At 41.0% G+C, this 18,093-nt stretch overlaps 1 protein-coding gene across 1 annotated transcript; it reads right to left on the bottom strand.

Moving 5' to 3' along the window:
• Positions 1 to 3,328: 3,328 nt before the first annotated feature.
• c2h7orf57 (chromosome 2 C7orf57 homolog) lies at positions 3,329 to 18,093 on the bottom strand. The gene is made up of 8 exons (XM_030747346.1): positions 17,995 to 18,093; positions 17,309 to 17,356; positions 17,021 to 17,194; positions 9,579 to 9,666; positions 9,209 to 9,338; positions 8,457 to 8,521; positions 8,245 to 8,342; positions 3,329 to 7,186 (listed from the first exon to the last, which is right to left on the bottom strand). The coding sequence occupies exons 2-8, from the start codon at positions 17,349 to 17,351 to the stop codon at positions 7,128 to 7,130; spliced, it is 657 nt and encodes a 218-aa protein (XP_030603206.1). The 5' UTR covers positions 17,352 to 17,356; positions 17,995 to 18,093; the 3' UTR covers positions 3,329 to 7,127.

Below are 18,093 nucleotides of genomic sequence, written 5' to 3'. Positions count from 1 at the left end.
CAACCCGCCCAGCCACTATTACTGATCAGCGGCGTGACGTCACCATGCGGCTATGGATCGTTTTCCGATACAGTAATCGATCAGCGGCCCGATGCGCACCGTGGCATGCGTTCCTGTTGCAGCTGCAGAAGCTGTGCAGATGCGCGGCGGCTCCGTGCAGACACCCAGCTGGAGAGGAGGGATGCAGCCTGCAGCGGCCAGTGTGTGTGTGTGTGTGTGTGTGTGTGTGTGTGTGTGTGTGTGTGTGTTTTCTCCTCCACACAAACCGCTGTAGGCCTGACTGGTCATTATGGGACTCCCAATGGTAAATTTAATAGTAAAATTTATGAAGCGCTTGAGTATAACTTCTGGAAAATGATTTTATGGAAGCCCTTTTACCCCAAGATAATTGCTTTTAAATAAATCCTTGAATTCAAATCAATAAGATGACACGTTAAAAGAAAGAAAGTTGTATTAATTTTTAATATATATGTTTTGATGACGTTTTGCCTCGTTTTACTTGTGTGATTGCAGTCACAGTGGAAACCCATAAACACTAGTCCCTGTAACAGCCAACGGCAGGAGGGGGAGTACAAATGATAGTTGCAATCAAGTTACAGTAACATATTTTCAAACTTACCATAAAGTCCTGTGATTTCCATCACTTTCTCCAGGCCCTCTTCATTTGTTTTTAAAAAAAGTGAGGGTGAACCATTCAGACGCAGCTGACCTCAAACAGCATCTGTAAGCTTGCTCTCCGTTTCAGCTTGTTGCTGGCATCTGTAGAATGACTGGAAAAAGACTTGAAAAAAGTTTAGGACCTTCTAAAATTTACTATCCTAAAGCTTTCAGCAGTATATGAAGAAAAAACTGGTATGACTTTATGTTTAACATATCTTGAAGAGATGTCAGTTGATATGAGTGTGTAGCGATAAAGCGATATCAACTGAAGCTGAGCTGGGCCTGGGCTATATGTTGATGTAATACCAATTTGTACCACAAGATGTTGCAATGACTCAATATAACCTTTATTCAACAGGGAACTCCTTGAAAACAAACTCTTATTTACAATGGCAGCCTGGGAAAAGATTTGTTTTTCAGGCTTGTTTCTGCCACTGAAAAGAAACAAACCAAAAAACTTTTTCCTTTGCGGACGTGTTCAGTGAATCGCAGTGTGAATTTTTTTTTCCATCCATACATTTTCTTCCTCTTATCCTTTTCAGGGCCATGGGGAACTGATGCCTAGCTGTCTGAAAATAAAGATTTAAAAAAAATGCATCTACAAGTCAGAATCCTGGGTAATTTCAACATACCCACCAGTAAAATGCTGCCCCCTTGTGGCGAAAGTTTTAGTTACAATTTGCAGGGGGTAATTACAAAACGTATCTTTAAGTTAAATTCAGTTACGTTTCACTCTATGTACAAACTCTTTATTTTATAAAACACTTTTAACAGAATATTTTGTCTTACATGTCTTATGTGTCGTATTACAACTATTGTGTTTTTATAACATTCCTAACTGCTGACAACTGTGAGTAACAGTGATCAGATTCTCAAACTATTCTTTTAAAACTGACAAGTAAAAATGTAAAGTTGACTAAACCCCTGACAGAGTTTTGACTTGTTCAGTCTTTTGAATTGGATTATATATAACAAAGAAATGCACCATATTACACAAACATTTAATTCATTATTTAAGTAATTACAGGCTTTTGTGTGTGTCCATTGTGAGTTCTTTAAAAAAAATTTTTTTATCTTGGTGAAAATGTAGAAGGCTAAAAGTTGCCCCAAGATGAAAAAAACAAAACAAATAACATGCTGCCTTAGTCGATGCTTATAAGGTTCAATCATTTGGATGGGAAATGCAAAAACACTGGTCTGAATCTATGAACCTGTTAGCATCACACATGTGATGTGTTATTACTCTAGTGACAAAATAAAATCATATTTGAGTCGTTTTTAATCGTTTAAGTCCTCCACCCAAGAAAAAAAAATAACCCAAAATGTTGCAGTATAAGGTTTTAAATGCTCCATTCAAACAGAATATTTTAATATGCTAACTTGGCCTCTGGGCATGAAAAAACGAGAGTGACCAGGTGTTCCTCTTTATATGGGACTGCACAGCATTTCTAGAAACTACTTTCAGCTCACAAGAGATCATCACAGACACAACCCCAAAGGAGATTTAGGTCTCAAACTGGAACTGAACCAACAACCTTGTGCTGGCCAAGCATATGAGTAAACTGCTACACTATGGAGCCACACTGCGCAGTATTTCTATACCCTGATAAAAGTGACATCTTCATAATGTCTCAGTCACACTAGAGTAAAAAAAGGACGGCGACCTCATTACGAAAAGGAAAAATTGGTGGCTGCACTCAATTTTTTCACATTCAGTGACTGATGGTGAGTAGTTGCAGCAACACGCTGGTTGCCTAGAAGTTGAGCGTGCAACACCCTCAATCTCTGGGCAACCACTTTCAAGTGCAAGGCAGCTGCACAGGTCGCCTGGTGGAAGGCAACCTGTCTCCAAACACCTGGACTCAGACTGATTACACTCCCTCTCAGACAGATTATAATAATTGCTGTCTTAATTTATAAACACATGCTGCCACATTGCAATCAGTCTGCACAGACGACTGCAACTCGTGTGCAATGTCTCTTTTTGCAATAGGCAACTCAACTGAGCTGGTTGTATTCCTATATAAAAGCAAGGTTGCTGAGTGCCTTTGTCATTTTGCAGCTTTGGAGCAAATACAATACCAGCAACAGCCACTTTTGGCTACTCCTTTATTCACGAGGGCTCACCACAGCAGGTACCTCCACATGTTTGAACTGCAGAGTTTAATGTGCCCCTCCTGACACAACCCCACAGGGACTTAATTCACTCAGGTCACTCTGCGTACAATCTCTTGATTATTATATATAATACTTCTCTTATACACATATGGGGTAAACATAAACAATACTATACATGCTACAACTTTAGAGGAGCAAATTTGCAACAGATCCTGCTGACAGATCACCTTTAGTGTCCATGTGTCAACATTTGTTTTATTCTGCCCATTTTAAATGTATATGCAAAGTTTCTATAATTTGTTTTAAAATGTTGAGTTTTTTATTTATACATTTGATTTGAATTGTGTTGTATGTTTTGGTGAAGAACTTTATTAGTACATATTACCTTTCACTGAGGGGATTTCACTTGCCATGTAATATTAACCCACCTTTACTCATCTTTAAACATGAGACTGTGAAAACATCCAAATTTAGCTTAGAAATGAAGGGAGGAGCTTCGTTTGAGGATTTTTCACATTCAGGGGGAAAAAAAAAAAAAACAGAACACAGGTACATGCACATGCCCATTTATTTAAATGACAATTAAAGAGTCTGTGTGCAGTCTTAAACATAAGCATGGTCTCACGCTGAGTTGTGTCAAACACTTGAGGATGTTCTGTTTAACAGCTGCCATCTTCGGTCTCCTCTGGTACACTTTAAGCAAATTTGCAGATAAAACGCAAGATGAGTGACGAATACTTCAGGAAGGAAGCTGCAAAGTTAAGCCACTAAAGGTTTCCCCACTACTGGTTTGTAAACCTCTAACGCCACCGGCTCACGAGGAGCTGAGGGAAAACACGTGACGAAGCACTGATTATTTTATAACTGTGAATACCTGAATATTTAACATTTCGTTAAAAATAAACCCGCTCTTCAAAGCAAACACTTTCAAAAGACAATACATTCGACGTTCCTTGTACTGCAAAGTAAAAACCAGTGTCGGTAAAAACGCTGGAAACACCACATAAGAGATAAATTATGCATCAATGATTAAATATATTAAAACCAGACAGCTGTGTTGAACATGAAAAATCTCTTGTAAGGGTTTTAAATTCTTTCCAAATGGGAGTCAGTTACTGCTGCAGCATTTCTGACACGCAGGTGATGAATTTGTTGGATGTGTTAGGAGAAGCACGCCACCGCTATCCTTTTCATTTTAAGAGCAATCCCCCCCCGAACAAATGTCCCTGTAGGATTAGGATTTCTGCTGTCACGGTTACGCCTCAAAAGTTAAAACTATTAAATGACTCAAGGCTGAAATGTCCATCAAACACGGAAATCCATTACCTTTTTTGAGGCATCCTGACAGTCAAACTAATGTTGCAACAAGGAGGAGGAGATGAGAGCTTTTAAACTTTTATAAGTCTCCTGCATGTAATTTGAGGAATTACATATTAAAAAAAACAAAACAAAACAAAAAACAGGGACAGTCTCACCTCGAATAGAACGCACTTGTAAGTTCAAGCTAAAGCTGTACCTATAAACATTAGCTCTCTTAACTGATGTCAACATACAGGGAACAAGAATGCATTAATCTGCTGTGTCACATCCAATTTCCAAAATGTTCCAAATTTAGGCTATGAAGAGCTAAAAGTAATTTATTTTTTTAAATTAAAGATTTATATGTTTTCCTGGGACAAAAGGGGAAATAAATAACAAAAACCACTAAAGACCTAAGAAAATATCTGCTATATCACCATTAAAAAGCTCTGTAGCAGCTTAACACTTCATAAATGGTGTATCCCTAGTTAAAATGACAGAGTATCAATCAAGTAGCAACACCAGTAGCTGAGGTAATTCCCCATATACTCCCATGTTAAAATGTCCAACTTTACAGCTTTAAAACTGTATTTTTAATGTGATCACCTGAACAATCATATGGCTTGATATGTGTTCAATAATACTAACCACTGGTGTTCCTTCTGGGCAAGCAAAGCAAGCAGTGCTTGTCCAGTGAAATCTAAAAATAGACAAGTTAAAACCTAAAAGTTATCCTTTGCATCCATCCTTTACATTACTGCCATCTTGTGGCTACAGCTGGATATGGCCTCTGGAAGCAGGCTTAATTCTGGCTGCAACTTCATTGGTATCTACAGCGTGATGTTTTGTTGGGCGTGACTGTTGATAAAGACTGGAGATGGGCAAGCCGTGCAGCCAGCAGCCTTTTCTGGTTGTTTGTGCATTGTGGATAAACCTCTGGTCTTTGATGTGTGACTGATGAAAGATTAGCATGCTAGCCAAGCTTCCACTGCTTTGAGATCAGGTATCACAGTAACAGCTGAATTTCCCCATACTAACCACCTTGGCCAATTTAAGTAATGTAGAGTTCGAGTGCAGTGTGAAGGCTTAATAACTCCTTTAGTATATTAGCAAGGAAGGCCCTGATGGGAGAGGGGAATGTCAACTCCTGCTATGTCCAATTCGATAAAACAGGAAAGCGTAGGCTGTACCAGAATTTTCAGAATAACACCTCTGAGAAATCACTTGATTGAATTTACCAACTTTAATCAGTTGTTTTGTCAACATAACTGTGCAGTCTCTGCTTGCCACTCCCTAGAAGTCACTACATGCCACCAGTACCAGCACAGGCTGTGCTTCTGTTCAAGTGAGTGAAATTCTAGTATTTTATTAATCTGTTATTAGCACTAATTAGCTGATGTGTGTCTGTGACTTGCAACCGTACAGTTTATGGATGCAGCTTGCTAACAGAGCTCGTCAGCATTGGCTGATAACTTAGCAATCAACCCTCTCTAATTATGGTTGCTTTTGGCTCCAAGAAAACAGGTTAAAACCAATGGGTGATGTCATGGTGGCTACATCCATCTTTAATATACAGTCTATGATTTTAACGCGGCACAAAATGTCTGTGGGAAGATACAGACTCTCAAACTGGCAAAAATGAGAGCATAATTTCCAGACTCCAGTGGTGGCTATGCCCATCTTTCATATACAGTCTATGGTGTCAATGCACTTCATACACCAAAAGTAAATTTCTAGGCTATTTTAGTGTTATAGTTAAATGTTACATATCTTAGTATGTTTTAAATGCTTTATAAAGTGAAGCTTCCTTTGCCTTAAATATTGCAGCAGTAACCATTTCTCTCATGTGATCAGAATAAACTCCCCATCATGTCACGAGACAGAGGGCTCAGTGTGACCGGGCTGTGCACTAACACTAACTTCTTCCTACTGACGTCTACGAAGTCTAAACACTGCATGAGCAGGGAAAAACTGCTTGGTTGGCACGTTCAGAACTCACTTTAAAAAAAATTAAAATAAAATAAACAACCTTTCCTGCCTTAATCTTCACCGGGAATTACACAGGAATTGACTTTCAGCTTGTTGGCCTGCAGAAGGAAGCCATTTTCCCCAAAGTTGCCAGGGATGTTTTATCTGTTCTGTAAGATTTAGGTTATTAAGCTAGAGGAAAATGTACTGATTTAGCAGAGAAGGGCTTTAACCTGGGGAATAAAGAACATTTAGATATGTGACTGGAAAGCTGCTGACATATCTGGACTAGATTCTAACATTTATGTTTTTTATTATATTCCCTTCTTTCTGTTGAGCTTCATTATTGAGGAAAAAAATGAGACTTTGTGAGTGCATGTTTTTCAATTTTAGAGCCTCAACAACAACAACAACAGAGTTGTGGGGGTGAAATCGCACAGAAGGACGACCTTTTGCAGAGCAACAAGCTAAAAATCACTTTTGGTCCAAACAAACTGTGGCGGCCGTGGCCATCAGTATTCGTTTTAGAATGTAGTCACAGCCGTAGGGCTGCTGTCTCAGCGAATGAACGCGTTCGCCTCCGCAGTGGAAAACACACAAACCTGTAGCATCCCTTCAGACAGCAGGAGCATTTGGTCAAAAGAAATTAGATATTTCACATCACTGGAACCACAATTTATAAGCACAGACACTTGGAAACTTCACTAACTCGATCTTCATACAACCAGGGAGGGAAACTAACAGCACCTAAGGCAGAATCAACCAGCCTGTTAGTTTCCAGCCCTGCACACGACTTGTCTTTCAAATCGAGGAACGACGACACAAATGAAAGATACTTCGATCACAGACACGTCTACTCAAAAATGAAACCAGCCTGACTTCTTTTTACAAATTAAAGCAAAATAAATAGAGAGAGGACAGTACCTTTGCATAAACATGAGTACAAAAACATAACAGTCAGTGGATGTACAATAAATGCGAGTGAATCCAGGAGGGGGCAGAACAGTGCCTTTGTGGATTTGTGACCCATAAGCCAGTGTTAGGAGGGCCCCCGTTCGCCTCCAGATGAGAACCAGCGCTCGCTACTCCAGATCGTCCATGTCCTCCATCGCCACGGTGCTCGTCTGTTCTGAGGTCACACCTGGAAAACAGGACGAACGTGAAGCAAAGCAAACGTCACTGAAGCTCATCACAAAAAACAAAACGCGCTTACTCTGCTAACACTCTTACTCTGGTGTTAGCTGCCTGAAGAGCGGTAATATGAAGCAAGATGTGGAACTTATTGAGTTAATGTCAGGGTTAATCTGAGGTTTTCATTCTTTTGGAGGTGGTTTACTTCTTAAAGCCTTTAAACACCGAGCGCGTCATAAAAATCCACGAAATTCAGAATTTTTCTGATGCAAACTTGTTGTATAACGTTTATACACACCGAACACGTTTGTGCTTTGGTGAATAAGTCGTTCACAAAAAAAATGCACTGTGAAAAAAAGCTGATCCTTAAAACTGAAAGAGGGTGTACTTTCTTTTTCACGACTGTAGAATCAGTAAATGTACAGAAAAGCCTTGTGAAGCCATACTGATAACCTGGCAGAAATTTACATGTATTTTACTTTCATGAACACATTTGGTGAAGTAATCTGAAGATCTTCATGATGCTGGCGCAGTTATTGACAACTCCCTTAACTCCATGCAGGAATATTTTTTAATAATAATAATAAATAATAAATTTATTATTGCTGCTGTTGTTTGAATCAGCATTCTGTTTGGATTCCTCCATCAGCTGATGCAGAGGTCGTCCAAAAGATTGTGGCTGTGGTGAATTGCCGCGAATAATGACCACCACTTACTGCGCCTGCAGCCGAGTACTTCTCTAAGACCTGCTTCAGTGCCGCTCACACAAGGACAGACAATCTTTACCACCTCACACCATGATGCCTGCATTAATTTTACATTTAAGTCCCCTTAATGTTATCATGAGAGCTTTAGATTTACTGAATTCTTCACTTCTTTGCATTTTCTGTTTAGTTGGCTGCTGTTTTCTATTTAACTGACAGCTTCTGGGATAAATAAAACACTTCTTATTTTATCTTCAATCACATCTGTAATCAAATCTTTAAATATGATCAATATTATGGGACCGAATTTACTGCAGGATTTAAACATCACTGGTCAGCACCCAGCTGCTGTTTAACGTCATACTTGAGGCATCGTCGTCATTGGGAGACTTCTGCCCCTCCACGTAGCCGTGACTCAGCAGCTTGGACATGCTGACCGGTGGAGTCTTCTTATCGTAAGACCTGAAGAGGAGACAGGAAGCAGCAGTTATACTCTAAGCTTTAACCCTTTAATAAATAAATATATTTTACTTTAAGGAACCAAACAGCCAAAGACAGGTGTAACTGATGAATTACCTTCTCTTGTATTTGTTGGTTAGTGACAGGCCCTCCATCTCAGCGGCTGCACCATCAGGAGACATCTGCAGGGTGGGAAAGTCAGTTATCGGTGAATCACTTTAAGATGTAAAGGACTTGTATGTAGCAGCAAACATTATTCCACAGATACAGCAGCACTTTATGTGGACTAATAAGCTAGCATGGGGGTAGATCTGGAGAACAGAAAAAGGATGAAATGAGGGAAGAAAACATGAAAAACTAGTCATGCGATGAAAAATGATCCAAGAAACTGGCATGAACAAAACAAAACCGACTCAAACCCAAAATATGCTAAAAGTATAAATATTAGCCGCAAAAGCAAGTTTTCTAAAAATTTTGTACTTCCTCTGCACATTTTTAGATGCAAACTTCTCAATATGTGAAAATGATCCTTGTCTTAGGAACGTTGTTTCTTAAAAGATATATTTTATATACATCAATGTTCATGTTTTTTTCTGCGCAGATACCGTGTGGTAAACATATTCAAAGCACCACTTGTACTTACCAAGAGTTTTCTTTTTTTTTAATATTTCACGTAAATTATCACTCAAAGAACCAGCACCAAATTAAACCCAAAGAAACTTTAAACAAGCTGCAAATGCAACGAAGGAGCAAAACACAAGGAAAGGTGATGAGCAAAATGTGAAAAAATATAAATTAAATGTGGAAGACGTCAGCATGGCGTCAGTGCTGTGGGGCGGGGGGGTGATGTATTTTTGAAATCCATTCACCTTCTCTTTACCATGGGAAAAGCTATCAGGCTCTCTTTCCCAGGGCGAATCGTTATCAGTGCCAAACGGCGGGGCGAGAGGCTGCCTGCCTCCCTTCGTCTGGCTGTCGGGAGACGTTGCTTTCCTTCCGCTGTAAGCACAAAACCACGGTGACATGCCACGTGAAATCACTGCTCCACACTTTTAGGCTGAAGGCCGCTAATGCCGAGTCGGGGCGCTCAGGACGACTGACGAGCTCTTAAGAAATGTTGTGTTTTAAGAAGTGGTCAACAAAGTCAAACCAAGATCACTTCAGTTTCTACTCTGAAACAATCGCTATAATGGAAGATGTTCAGTTAGTGATGCGTCTTCATCCCGGTGTGCTTCTTACCTCTTTGACTCATCACCTCCAAACCAGTTGGGCGGATTGTAGGGTTTCTTCGGTATGTCGTCGTCGTCGACATCGTGACTCAGCAGCCCTGCAGCAGGAGGAGACGCCGGATTCAAAATGCAAACCAAAGCACTGGCAGCAGTAATGAAGCACCGTGGCTCACCTTTAAGAGTACAATGTGGCATTTAACTCGCAGCCTATTCAGCCCAGTGGCTAAACAATTACTCCGGTCCAAGCTGAGGCTGGAAAGCTGCTTCTTTTTAGACAGATTAATTGTGAATTCATAATGTTTATCTTCTCTGCAGCTATTTCCCACATTATTCTCCTGCACTGCTGCCACAGCACGATTAGACAACCCTTAACCATCTACAGCGTGACGTGGATCATCAGCCTGAATTTTTCGGTACAGTACAAGGTACAGAGGAGCTTTAGTGTGAAAAGATGGAAAGTGCTTTTTTTTTTTTGCTCAGTAGGCAGAATGAGTGCCAAGACACTAAAAGCATTAACAAGTACCGTATTTTTCGGACTATACGTCGCTCCGGAGTATAGGTCGCACCAGCCAAAAAATGCATAATAAAGAAGAAAAAAACATATATAGGTCGCACTGGACTATAAGTCGCACTTTTTTGGGGGGGGGGGGGGTTGATAGAATCCGAGACCCAGAGCACAAATTCCATCTTGAACGGCAATTTAAAATAATAATGGATTAAAGAACAGGACGAACACGGTTACACCTACGTTATGCTAACGTAGCACATTCAGCTACATGATGCACAACGAACACGTGTTCGGTATTGTAACGTTGTAAACACACTTCCAAAGTCCGCGATATTCACAACAAAGGTCGTCTTTATTAACAGAAAAACGGCTGCTGTAGGCCACAGCCACGCCAACCACAACTACAACAGCGGAACAGCAACACACACACAGGCAAGCTCTCGGTCTTTTTCTCTCTCTCCATGCTGCCTTCACGAACCTCCCGAACAGTCCGAAATCCCACAACATCAACACGCTCTCTAACTAAGAGAATCGCTACAGTATGTTAACGTAACATTAAGTTATTCAGATAACCATAGCATAAAGAACATACTAACAAGTTAACCAAACCATCAATCCATTGAATTCTTCATCCTCGGTGTCACTTCTAAACAATTCCGTACACTCCGTAGACGAAGCGCCGCTTCCTCTTCTGTGTCGCGTTAGTCAGACTTGTCGTCAGCTGCAGTTCCAATTATTCCAGCCTTTCTGAATCCCAACAGGATGGTTTGTCACTGAAGCCCATGTTTTCTTGATCCATCCAATGACTTCCAGGAAAGTTGGGTGGCGCATTCTCCCAGTTGCCGTTAAGCTGTGCTCTCCATCCATCATCCACTGCGCCCACAGGTTACGCAAGACTGCCTTAAAGCTGCAGTTCACGGAGATGTCAAGTGGCTGGAGTATTTTGGTTCATGTGTTATAAATGTCACATATACGTCGCTCCGGAGTATAGGTCGCACCCCCAGCCAAACTATGAAAAAAAGTGCGACTTATACTCCGGAAAATACGGTATACAGTATATTATGTTAAACGAGGAGCGTACTCGAACCTAGTCCAAAAAATCTTGAAGTCTGGTCTCTGGAAATGAGATTCTCCTGCACGTGTGCAAAAACTAGCACTACAACTTTGCATTGAAATGTGTGTTCTTACAGGAGACTTCCTTGAACTTTAAGAATAATTCAAATAATAAAAAAATAAACGAGCAATAGCTGTGGACGCAGTGGGGACACAGGCTCCAGTTAACAGCTAGGTTTTTTAGACAAAACAAGATCTTTAAAGCAGAAGTGAATGCAAAGAAAGTAATTTTTTAAAACTCTCGTAAGTGATATTAAAATCTGAGTAACCACAGTAACACTTCCTATCAAACGAGCCCGTACATGCAGACTAGCATAAAATATTCATATGAAACTTTCTGTACAGGACGTCTGTTTCTCCCCTGAGACCTTAAGTCTGCAAAGTTGCAGTTTCTATAAACAAAAAGAGGCCGTTCTGTTTTCCTAAAACACTGAATTATTTTTTTTTGAACAGTCTCGTCCTTTTCATGTTGTGGACTTTTAAGCCTGATGTTTGAGGTTTGCATTTCAAAGCTGTGTGTGTCGCCTGGGAGGTGTTTTTATTCTCAAAAAAAAAATGTGGTGACTGGCGCTGTTTCAAAGCCTCTACAGCAAGAGCAGCAGCAGCCGCCGAGGGCTCATCCAGGTAACTTCAGGGTATTCGGATCAGGTTACGTTCAAGATTAGAGATCAGCGGGTTTGAAATCGCCGCCTGCTAACTAACCACTTCTCTGGGAAGTAGTCACAGTTCCTGGAAGGTCGTGGACGGTAACAGAGTGTAAAGTTTTTGAAGAGCATCTGAAGTCCTTTATTCCTTAATGTATTTTCATGTTGGCTGCAGTTTTGGATCAATTTTATTGTTCCACATGTCTGAATATATGATCCTAAAACAGGACACCCATTGGTACTTGCTGACCATTCATCAAATTTGCACACAGACCAGGTTTGAATTCTGTTTCTACATTTGTTCTGTACTCTCAGACGGTTAAACAGCACCGGGGCTGCAGCTCAAATGAAATCCAAACATTAATTTAATAGAATAAGTAATTGTAATCCATCTGATTCTCCCGTGTCTTAATGATAAAGCTGTGGTACTGAGAGGTCTGTAAACTCACAGTCAGCATTACTGCCAGCTTTCCTTCCTCACTTCAAATAGGTTAAACTTTGTTAATATAGCCTAGTAACGCTCCACTGCACTTAAAGCTCACTCACACACACACAGCTGATGTGTCTGCAGCAGCTGTGTTGCTCTCAGTCTATAATATATGTTTAACCTCTTCAGATTTTTATGTCGGTTGTTGCTCTGCTGCTGGCAGCCCTGTTCATGTTTCATGTGAACACACCTGCAGCTAGATCGATAAACCCTGGGTTCACTTATCAAGCTGATAACCACCTTTGTGTGACTGTGTGGCCTCACTGCTTATGTTAGGGTAAGTACAGCCAGGTCAGTGAGGTTTCCTCACCCAGATGCTGGTACTGACTGCAGGAGTCAGTAATATATCAGGTAATACTTACACAAAGCCACTTTCTTGCACAGTTGTGAGCCACGTTCAGGTCACCTGATTGATTTCCTTTGACTGTCAGATAGTAAAACTTTATTTTATAATTATATTATTACTTAATATCTATGGAAACATCCACTTTCTGCTGTTTATATGGGGTCTAGGTCACAGGGTTGCAGTCTAAACAGAGATGTGCAGACCTCCCTCTCCCAGCCACCTCCTAAAGCTCTTCTGAGGGCATGCTGAGGGGTTCCCAAGCGAGCTGAGGGACTTAATCTCTCCAGCATGTCCTGGGACTGCCCCAAGGTATCCTCCTTGCCCAATATGCCTCACCTAGGAGGTGTTCTAGTCAGATACCCAAACCCCCTCAACTCCTATCAAAATGTCCCTTATTTAAAATATATAACCTAACTACTTTTATTTTATTTATATATATATATATATATATATATATATATATATATATATATATATATATATATATATATATATATATATATATATATGAATGATTCTTTTCCTTACTGAGATAATTGTTTAGTAATTTTAATTTACTAGTCACCTTTTTTAAGCTGTTCTGTTTTAGGCTGTGTTTAATTTAATTTTTACCTGCTGTAACACTGGAAATCCCCATAAATAAAATATATCTTATCTTCTAGGGTGGTTTGAATCCAGTCTCGAGCCTTTCTTTGAGTTAGCATGTTATCTCAGGTACTCCGGCTTCCTCCCATAGTCCAAAGACATGCAGTTAGTGGGGTTAGGTTATTCTAAACTGATCGCAGGTGTGACTGTGATTGGTTGTCTCTCTGTGTTAGCCCTGCAACAGATTTGTGACCTGCCCAGGGTGTACCCTGCCTATCATCCTATGGCAGATGGGATAGCCTCCAGCCTCCCCGTGACCTTGGACTGGATAAGTGGAAGAAGATGGATGGATGGATCTTGTCTTCTAATTGTGGAAGTGAAGAAACACCTGCTAGATTTTTCCTATATATTAAAGCCTGACTGCTATCCAAATCCACATCGGATTCTTTCAAACACACAAAACAAACATTTACTTAAAATTTGTTGTGTGTTGTTATTTTTGAGTCCTTAGATTAGATTACATTCAACTCATTGTCATTGTGCGCACAAGGCACACAATGAAATGATCGTTCTAGATCACTCATCCAGAGACGAGCATCTGCGGTCATGCAGCCAGAGACCGGTGCTACCGTTAGGCAATGTGGTTTAAGTGTCTTGCCCAAGGACACAACGCAGCGCAGGGACAGGGGCTCGAACCTGCAACCTTCCGGCGAGCACCTACCCACTGCGCCACTGCTACGAAACTGCCTTACTAAGATAATATGGAGATGCAGATTACCGTATTTTTCGGACTATACGTCGCTCCGGAGTATAGGTCGCACCAGCCAAAAAATGCATGATAAAGAAGAAAAAAACATATATAGGTCGCACTGGACTATAAGTCGCACTTTTTTTTTGGGGGGGGGGTGATAGAATCCGAGACCCAGAGCAGAAATTCCATCTTGAACGGCAATTTAAAATAATAATGGATTAAAGAACAGGACGAACACGGTTACGCCTACGTTATGCTAACGTAGCACATTCAGCTAAATGACGCACAAGGAACACGTGTTCGGTATGTTAACGTAACATTAAGTTATTCAGATAACCATAGCATAAAGAACATACTAACAAGTTAACCAAACCATCAATCCATTGAATTCTTCATCCTCGGTGTCACTTCTAAACAATTCCGTACACTCCGTAGACGAAGCGCCGCTTCCTCTTCTGTGTCGCGTTAGTCAGACTCGTCGTCAGCTGCAGTTCCAATTATTCCAGCCTTTCTGAATCCCAACAGGATGGTTTGTCACTGAAGCCCATGTTTTCTTGATCCATCCAATGACTTCCAGGAAAGTTGGGTGGCGCATTCCCCAGTTGCCGTTAAGCTGTGCTCTCCATCCATCATCCACTGCGCCCACAGGTTACGCAAGACTGCCTTAAAGCTGCAGTTCACGGAGATGTCAAGTGGCTGGAGTATTTTGGTTCATGTGTTATAAATGTCACATATACGTCGCTCCGGAGTATAGGTCGCAGCCCCAGCCAAACTATGAAAAAAAAGTGCGACTTATACTCCGGAAAATACGGTAAATTGTGGTTATCTGCTAATTTTCTCAAATTAAAACAGTGAATAAACATCGGTTCCTCTGGTAGGAACTAGAACGGTTTTGGATAAATGCAATAAAGTCTCTCCATATACCGACAATTCTCTAGTCGTTCTTTCCTCCCTGGTTAATCGTTTTTGGTACCACTTTAAATTTTGAAGCATATCAACAATATCACTCCGACTGCATATTTCCACTTGCATAATATTAGCTGGCTTCGCCCATCCCTGACAGCTCACAGTGATGCTATTCTCGTACATGCTCTGGTTACATCTCATATTCATTATTATAATTCTATCCTCGCACGTTTACTACACAAACCTCTTCCACAGAACATATTACTCCTGTCCTTCAACAGCTTCACCAACTTCCTGTAAAATATTGCATTAATTTTAAGATCCTGCTTCTTACTTTCAAGTCTCTCCACGACCTCAAACCTCCATCGCTCTCTGATCACATCACCACTCCTTCCTGTACTCTGAGATCCTCTTCCTTTATTAATCTCATTATACCGCCTGCTCACCTGACTATCACCGGCTTCAGAGCTTTCAGCGCTTGTCTTCTGAACGCTCTCCTGCAATTTTGATTCTCTCCCTTATCTTTAAAAGCTACAGTATGTAAAATCTCACTGCTAGATGTCAGTCAAGTGAATTCTGATTACTTACCCTTCCCAATTCAAGTGCATAATCCTAACTCTGATGGCCCCTTTAGGACAACTCTGTCCACCGTTTATCTAAGCTGTCACTACGTGTCCACGTCCACTTACTCTGGTGGAGGCTGTAAAGCTTTGTGAAAGGAGTCCAATAAGATTCAGCGATTCAGTGAAGCTCACTTCTGAGCGACAGTGATGCTGAGGTGAGTTGTTGAAGAAATCCTGAACTTTTCTGTTGGTAAGTGCTGCTGTTTTTTTAGGACACCTGAGCCTAACATTAGCTAGCATGCTAGCTTATAACCAGCTGTCATTGTTTAGCTGGCTTTTGTCCAGAGACGGGAGGGCCACATGTAATCTGCTGACAATAAGTAATTGCAACAACACTGAGAATAAGTAAGTACGTTTATGGATGTTTTCATGTGTTAGAGCCCTGATTTAAGTTCAGGGGATGAGGCTTTAGGTGAGGTGGAAGATGATGAAGTTTTATCCAGATGTCTCGTTGAAATGTTCCTTCGGCTTTTGCTTCTTTGGTGAAGGGGACCCCTTCTTGGAAAATAAAACATAGATATGATCCTTTGTATCTTGAGTCTGAAGGTGCAAACTTGAATTAAAATGTCCCTCCACAGAAGGTGAACGCCTACAATTCCTCTTCTCCTCCGCCTTTGGCATTTTACGTATGCGGCTAGTCTCCAGACACATACGTAAAACGCGATTAGGCGGAAGGGTGATGACCATCTCGGCTACTGCATTTAAGCTGGTGGGCAACTTGGTGGCTTTCACAAACCAGTGTCCGCTCCTTTGTACTTTTAATGAATTCATTCTAAGTTGACAAGAATGCATCAACTTCTTGAAATACAAAATTATGCACTAATCAGTGCACATGAACCTTTATATTCAACTCTGAAACATCTTTTTACGCTGGCATATTCTGTTTGACTTTATTTTAGTTGTGACATTTAAGTGACATTTAATTCTGTGGTGTTTTCTAATCACTTGTGAGGTGTCCTTAAATGCCTTCAAAGGCACTTATAAATAAAATCTATTATGATTAAAAAATAATCTTGGTTTATTGTCACAAATTGTGAATTACTCCGTTTATGCTCTGCCCAACTCTGCTTGGATCAGCAGCGTTTCCAAACACGTGTTGCAAACAGAGAACTCGCAGAGTGCCCTCTAGTGCTTAAACTATGCATCTGTTCTTTTTTAATTTTCACTTATGTTATAAATGCCAATACCACTATATCATTAAATAGCTAATATCAGTCAGGTTTGGCTACATATCAGATTTTAGCTTATACTCAAGGGAAAAATCACTAGGACTGATTTTTAAGCTATTTGTGGGGGGTTTAATTAATTTTGAATTGAATTATGTCTGTGTGGAGTTACCACTGTGCCTCAAAAGGCCCATTTTGACTTTGGAAAAGCCCTGAAATATTTCATATTAGAGCCACTGCACAGGCAAATCTTCCTGTAGATGCATAGTGGTGCATTCTGGGCGCAAAAAGGTTCTGGAAAGCATTCAAATGTCTAATTTTACCTTTGTGTCCCCCCTGCTTTGCGAGCTTCACGTAGTCCGAGTCCGACTCAAATATCCCAACTCGCCGTCCACTGATCCTCTCCGCCGGAGCACTTTCAGTGGCGGTCTGGCATAACCCGGGGATCTGGGAGGTCGGTCCCGTCGCGCCGCTGTTCGCCGCCCCTGGCTTTATGCCTGCAGAGAAGAAAGAATTACAACGTTGTCTCCTTTCTTGTATATCTTCAGCCTCCTGCTTCCACATGCAGTACAGGTCACTGAGTTTGGATTAGAAAATTAACTGAGTCTTACCGCCGGGCTTGGTCCTTCGATGGTTGGGTACAGCAGCACTCATTTTATCTGAAGACATAAGGCAGTGTGATGAGAAACAGATCATTTTATAATGTGCAAAGACTGTGATTTATGAGCACTAATGGCCTGCCCAGCTGAAAGTATGTGTATTGAATTTACTAAAAAACAAGAAAGAGTAATAAAACACTGCAAACAGCGTCTTAAACTGGTGATCTCTCCATTGTATTTGCAGCTTTGGGTGTCCTCCCATGAAGCACAGCGGCGGTACTGTGCGGCACAGTAATTACACTGCTGCGATCATCAAAATAAAATCAGGACTTTGCGTTTATTTTGAGCACCTAACGACTATAAAATCCAGCATTTACACATTATCCATACTTTCTAAAAAAAAAAAGCCACGTAAAATTTGTGTTGCACTTCGCACATACTGTCTGATCTGTGCACAGACGCGCAGCATCTTTTTCTAGTGTTTTCCAGGCTGTCATTTAACAAAGCCGTGCTAATGTGGTTAGCCGCCTCCCTACTTGCCGCAGTAGCTCTCCTGCGCTGAAATATTTTTGCGCTACAGCGGTGCTCGCTTTTGGGCGAGCGGCTACACTACAGCCGCGAAAATAAACCGCACGTCTTGCATTTTATGTGAATTTTATTTTCTCGTAACTGTGGAGCGGCGCGGTGCTGTTATATACCGTTAGCTTCTCGGTCCTGTTCTTCTGGAAGCGGGGCTGGACACGGGCACTTCCTGTGGCACCTGCTGCCGACTTCCGGTGCACTAACGGGAGGTCGTG

The sequence above is a fragment of the Archocentrus centrarchus genome, chromosome 2 (assembly GCF_007364275.1).
Source record: "Archocentrus centrarchus isolate MPI-CPG fArcCen1 chromosome 2, fArcCen1, whole genome shotgun sequence".
Classification (NCBI taxonomy): domain Eukaryota; kingdom Metazoa; phylum Chordata; class Actinopteri; order Cichliformes; family Cichlidae; genus Archocentrus; species Archocentrus centrarchus.
Note: the sequence above shows the minus strand (reverse complement) of the source record. Positions and strands in the feature narration are given on the sequence as shown.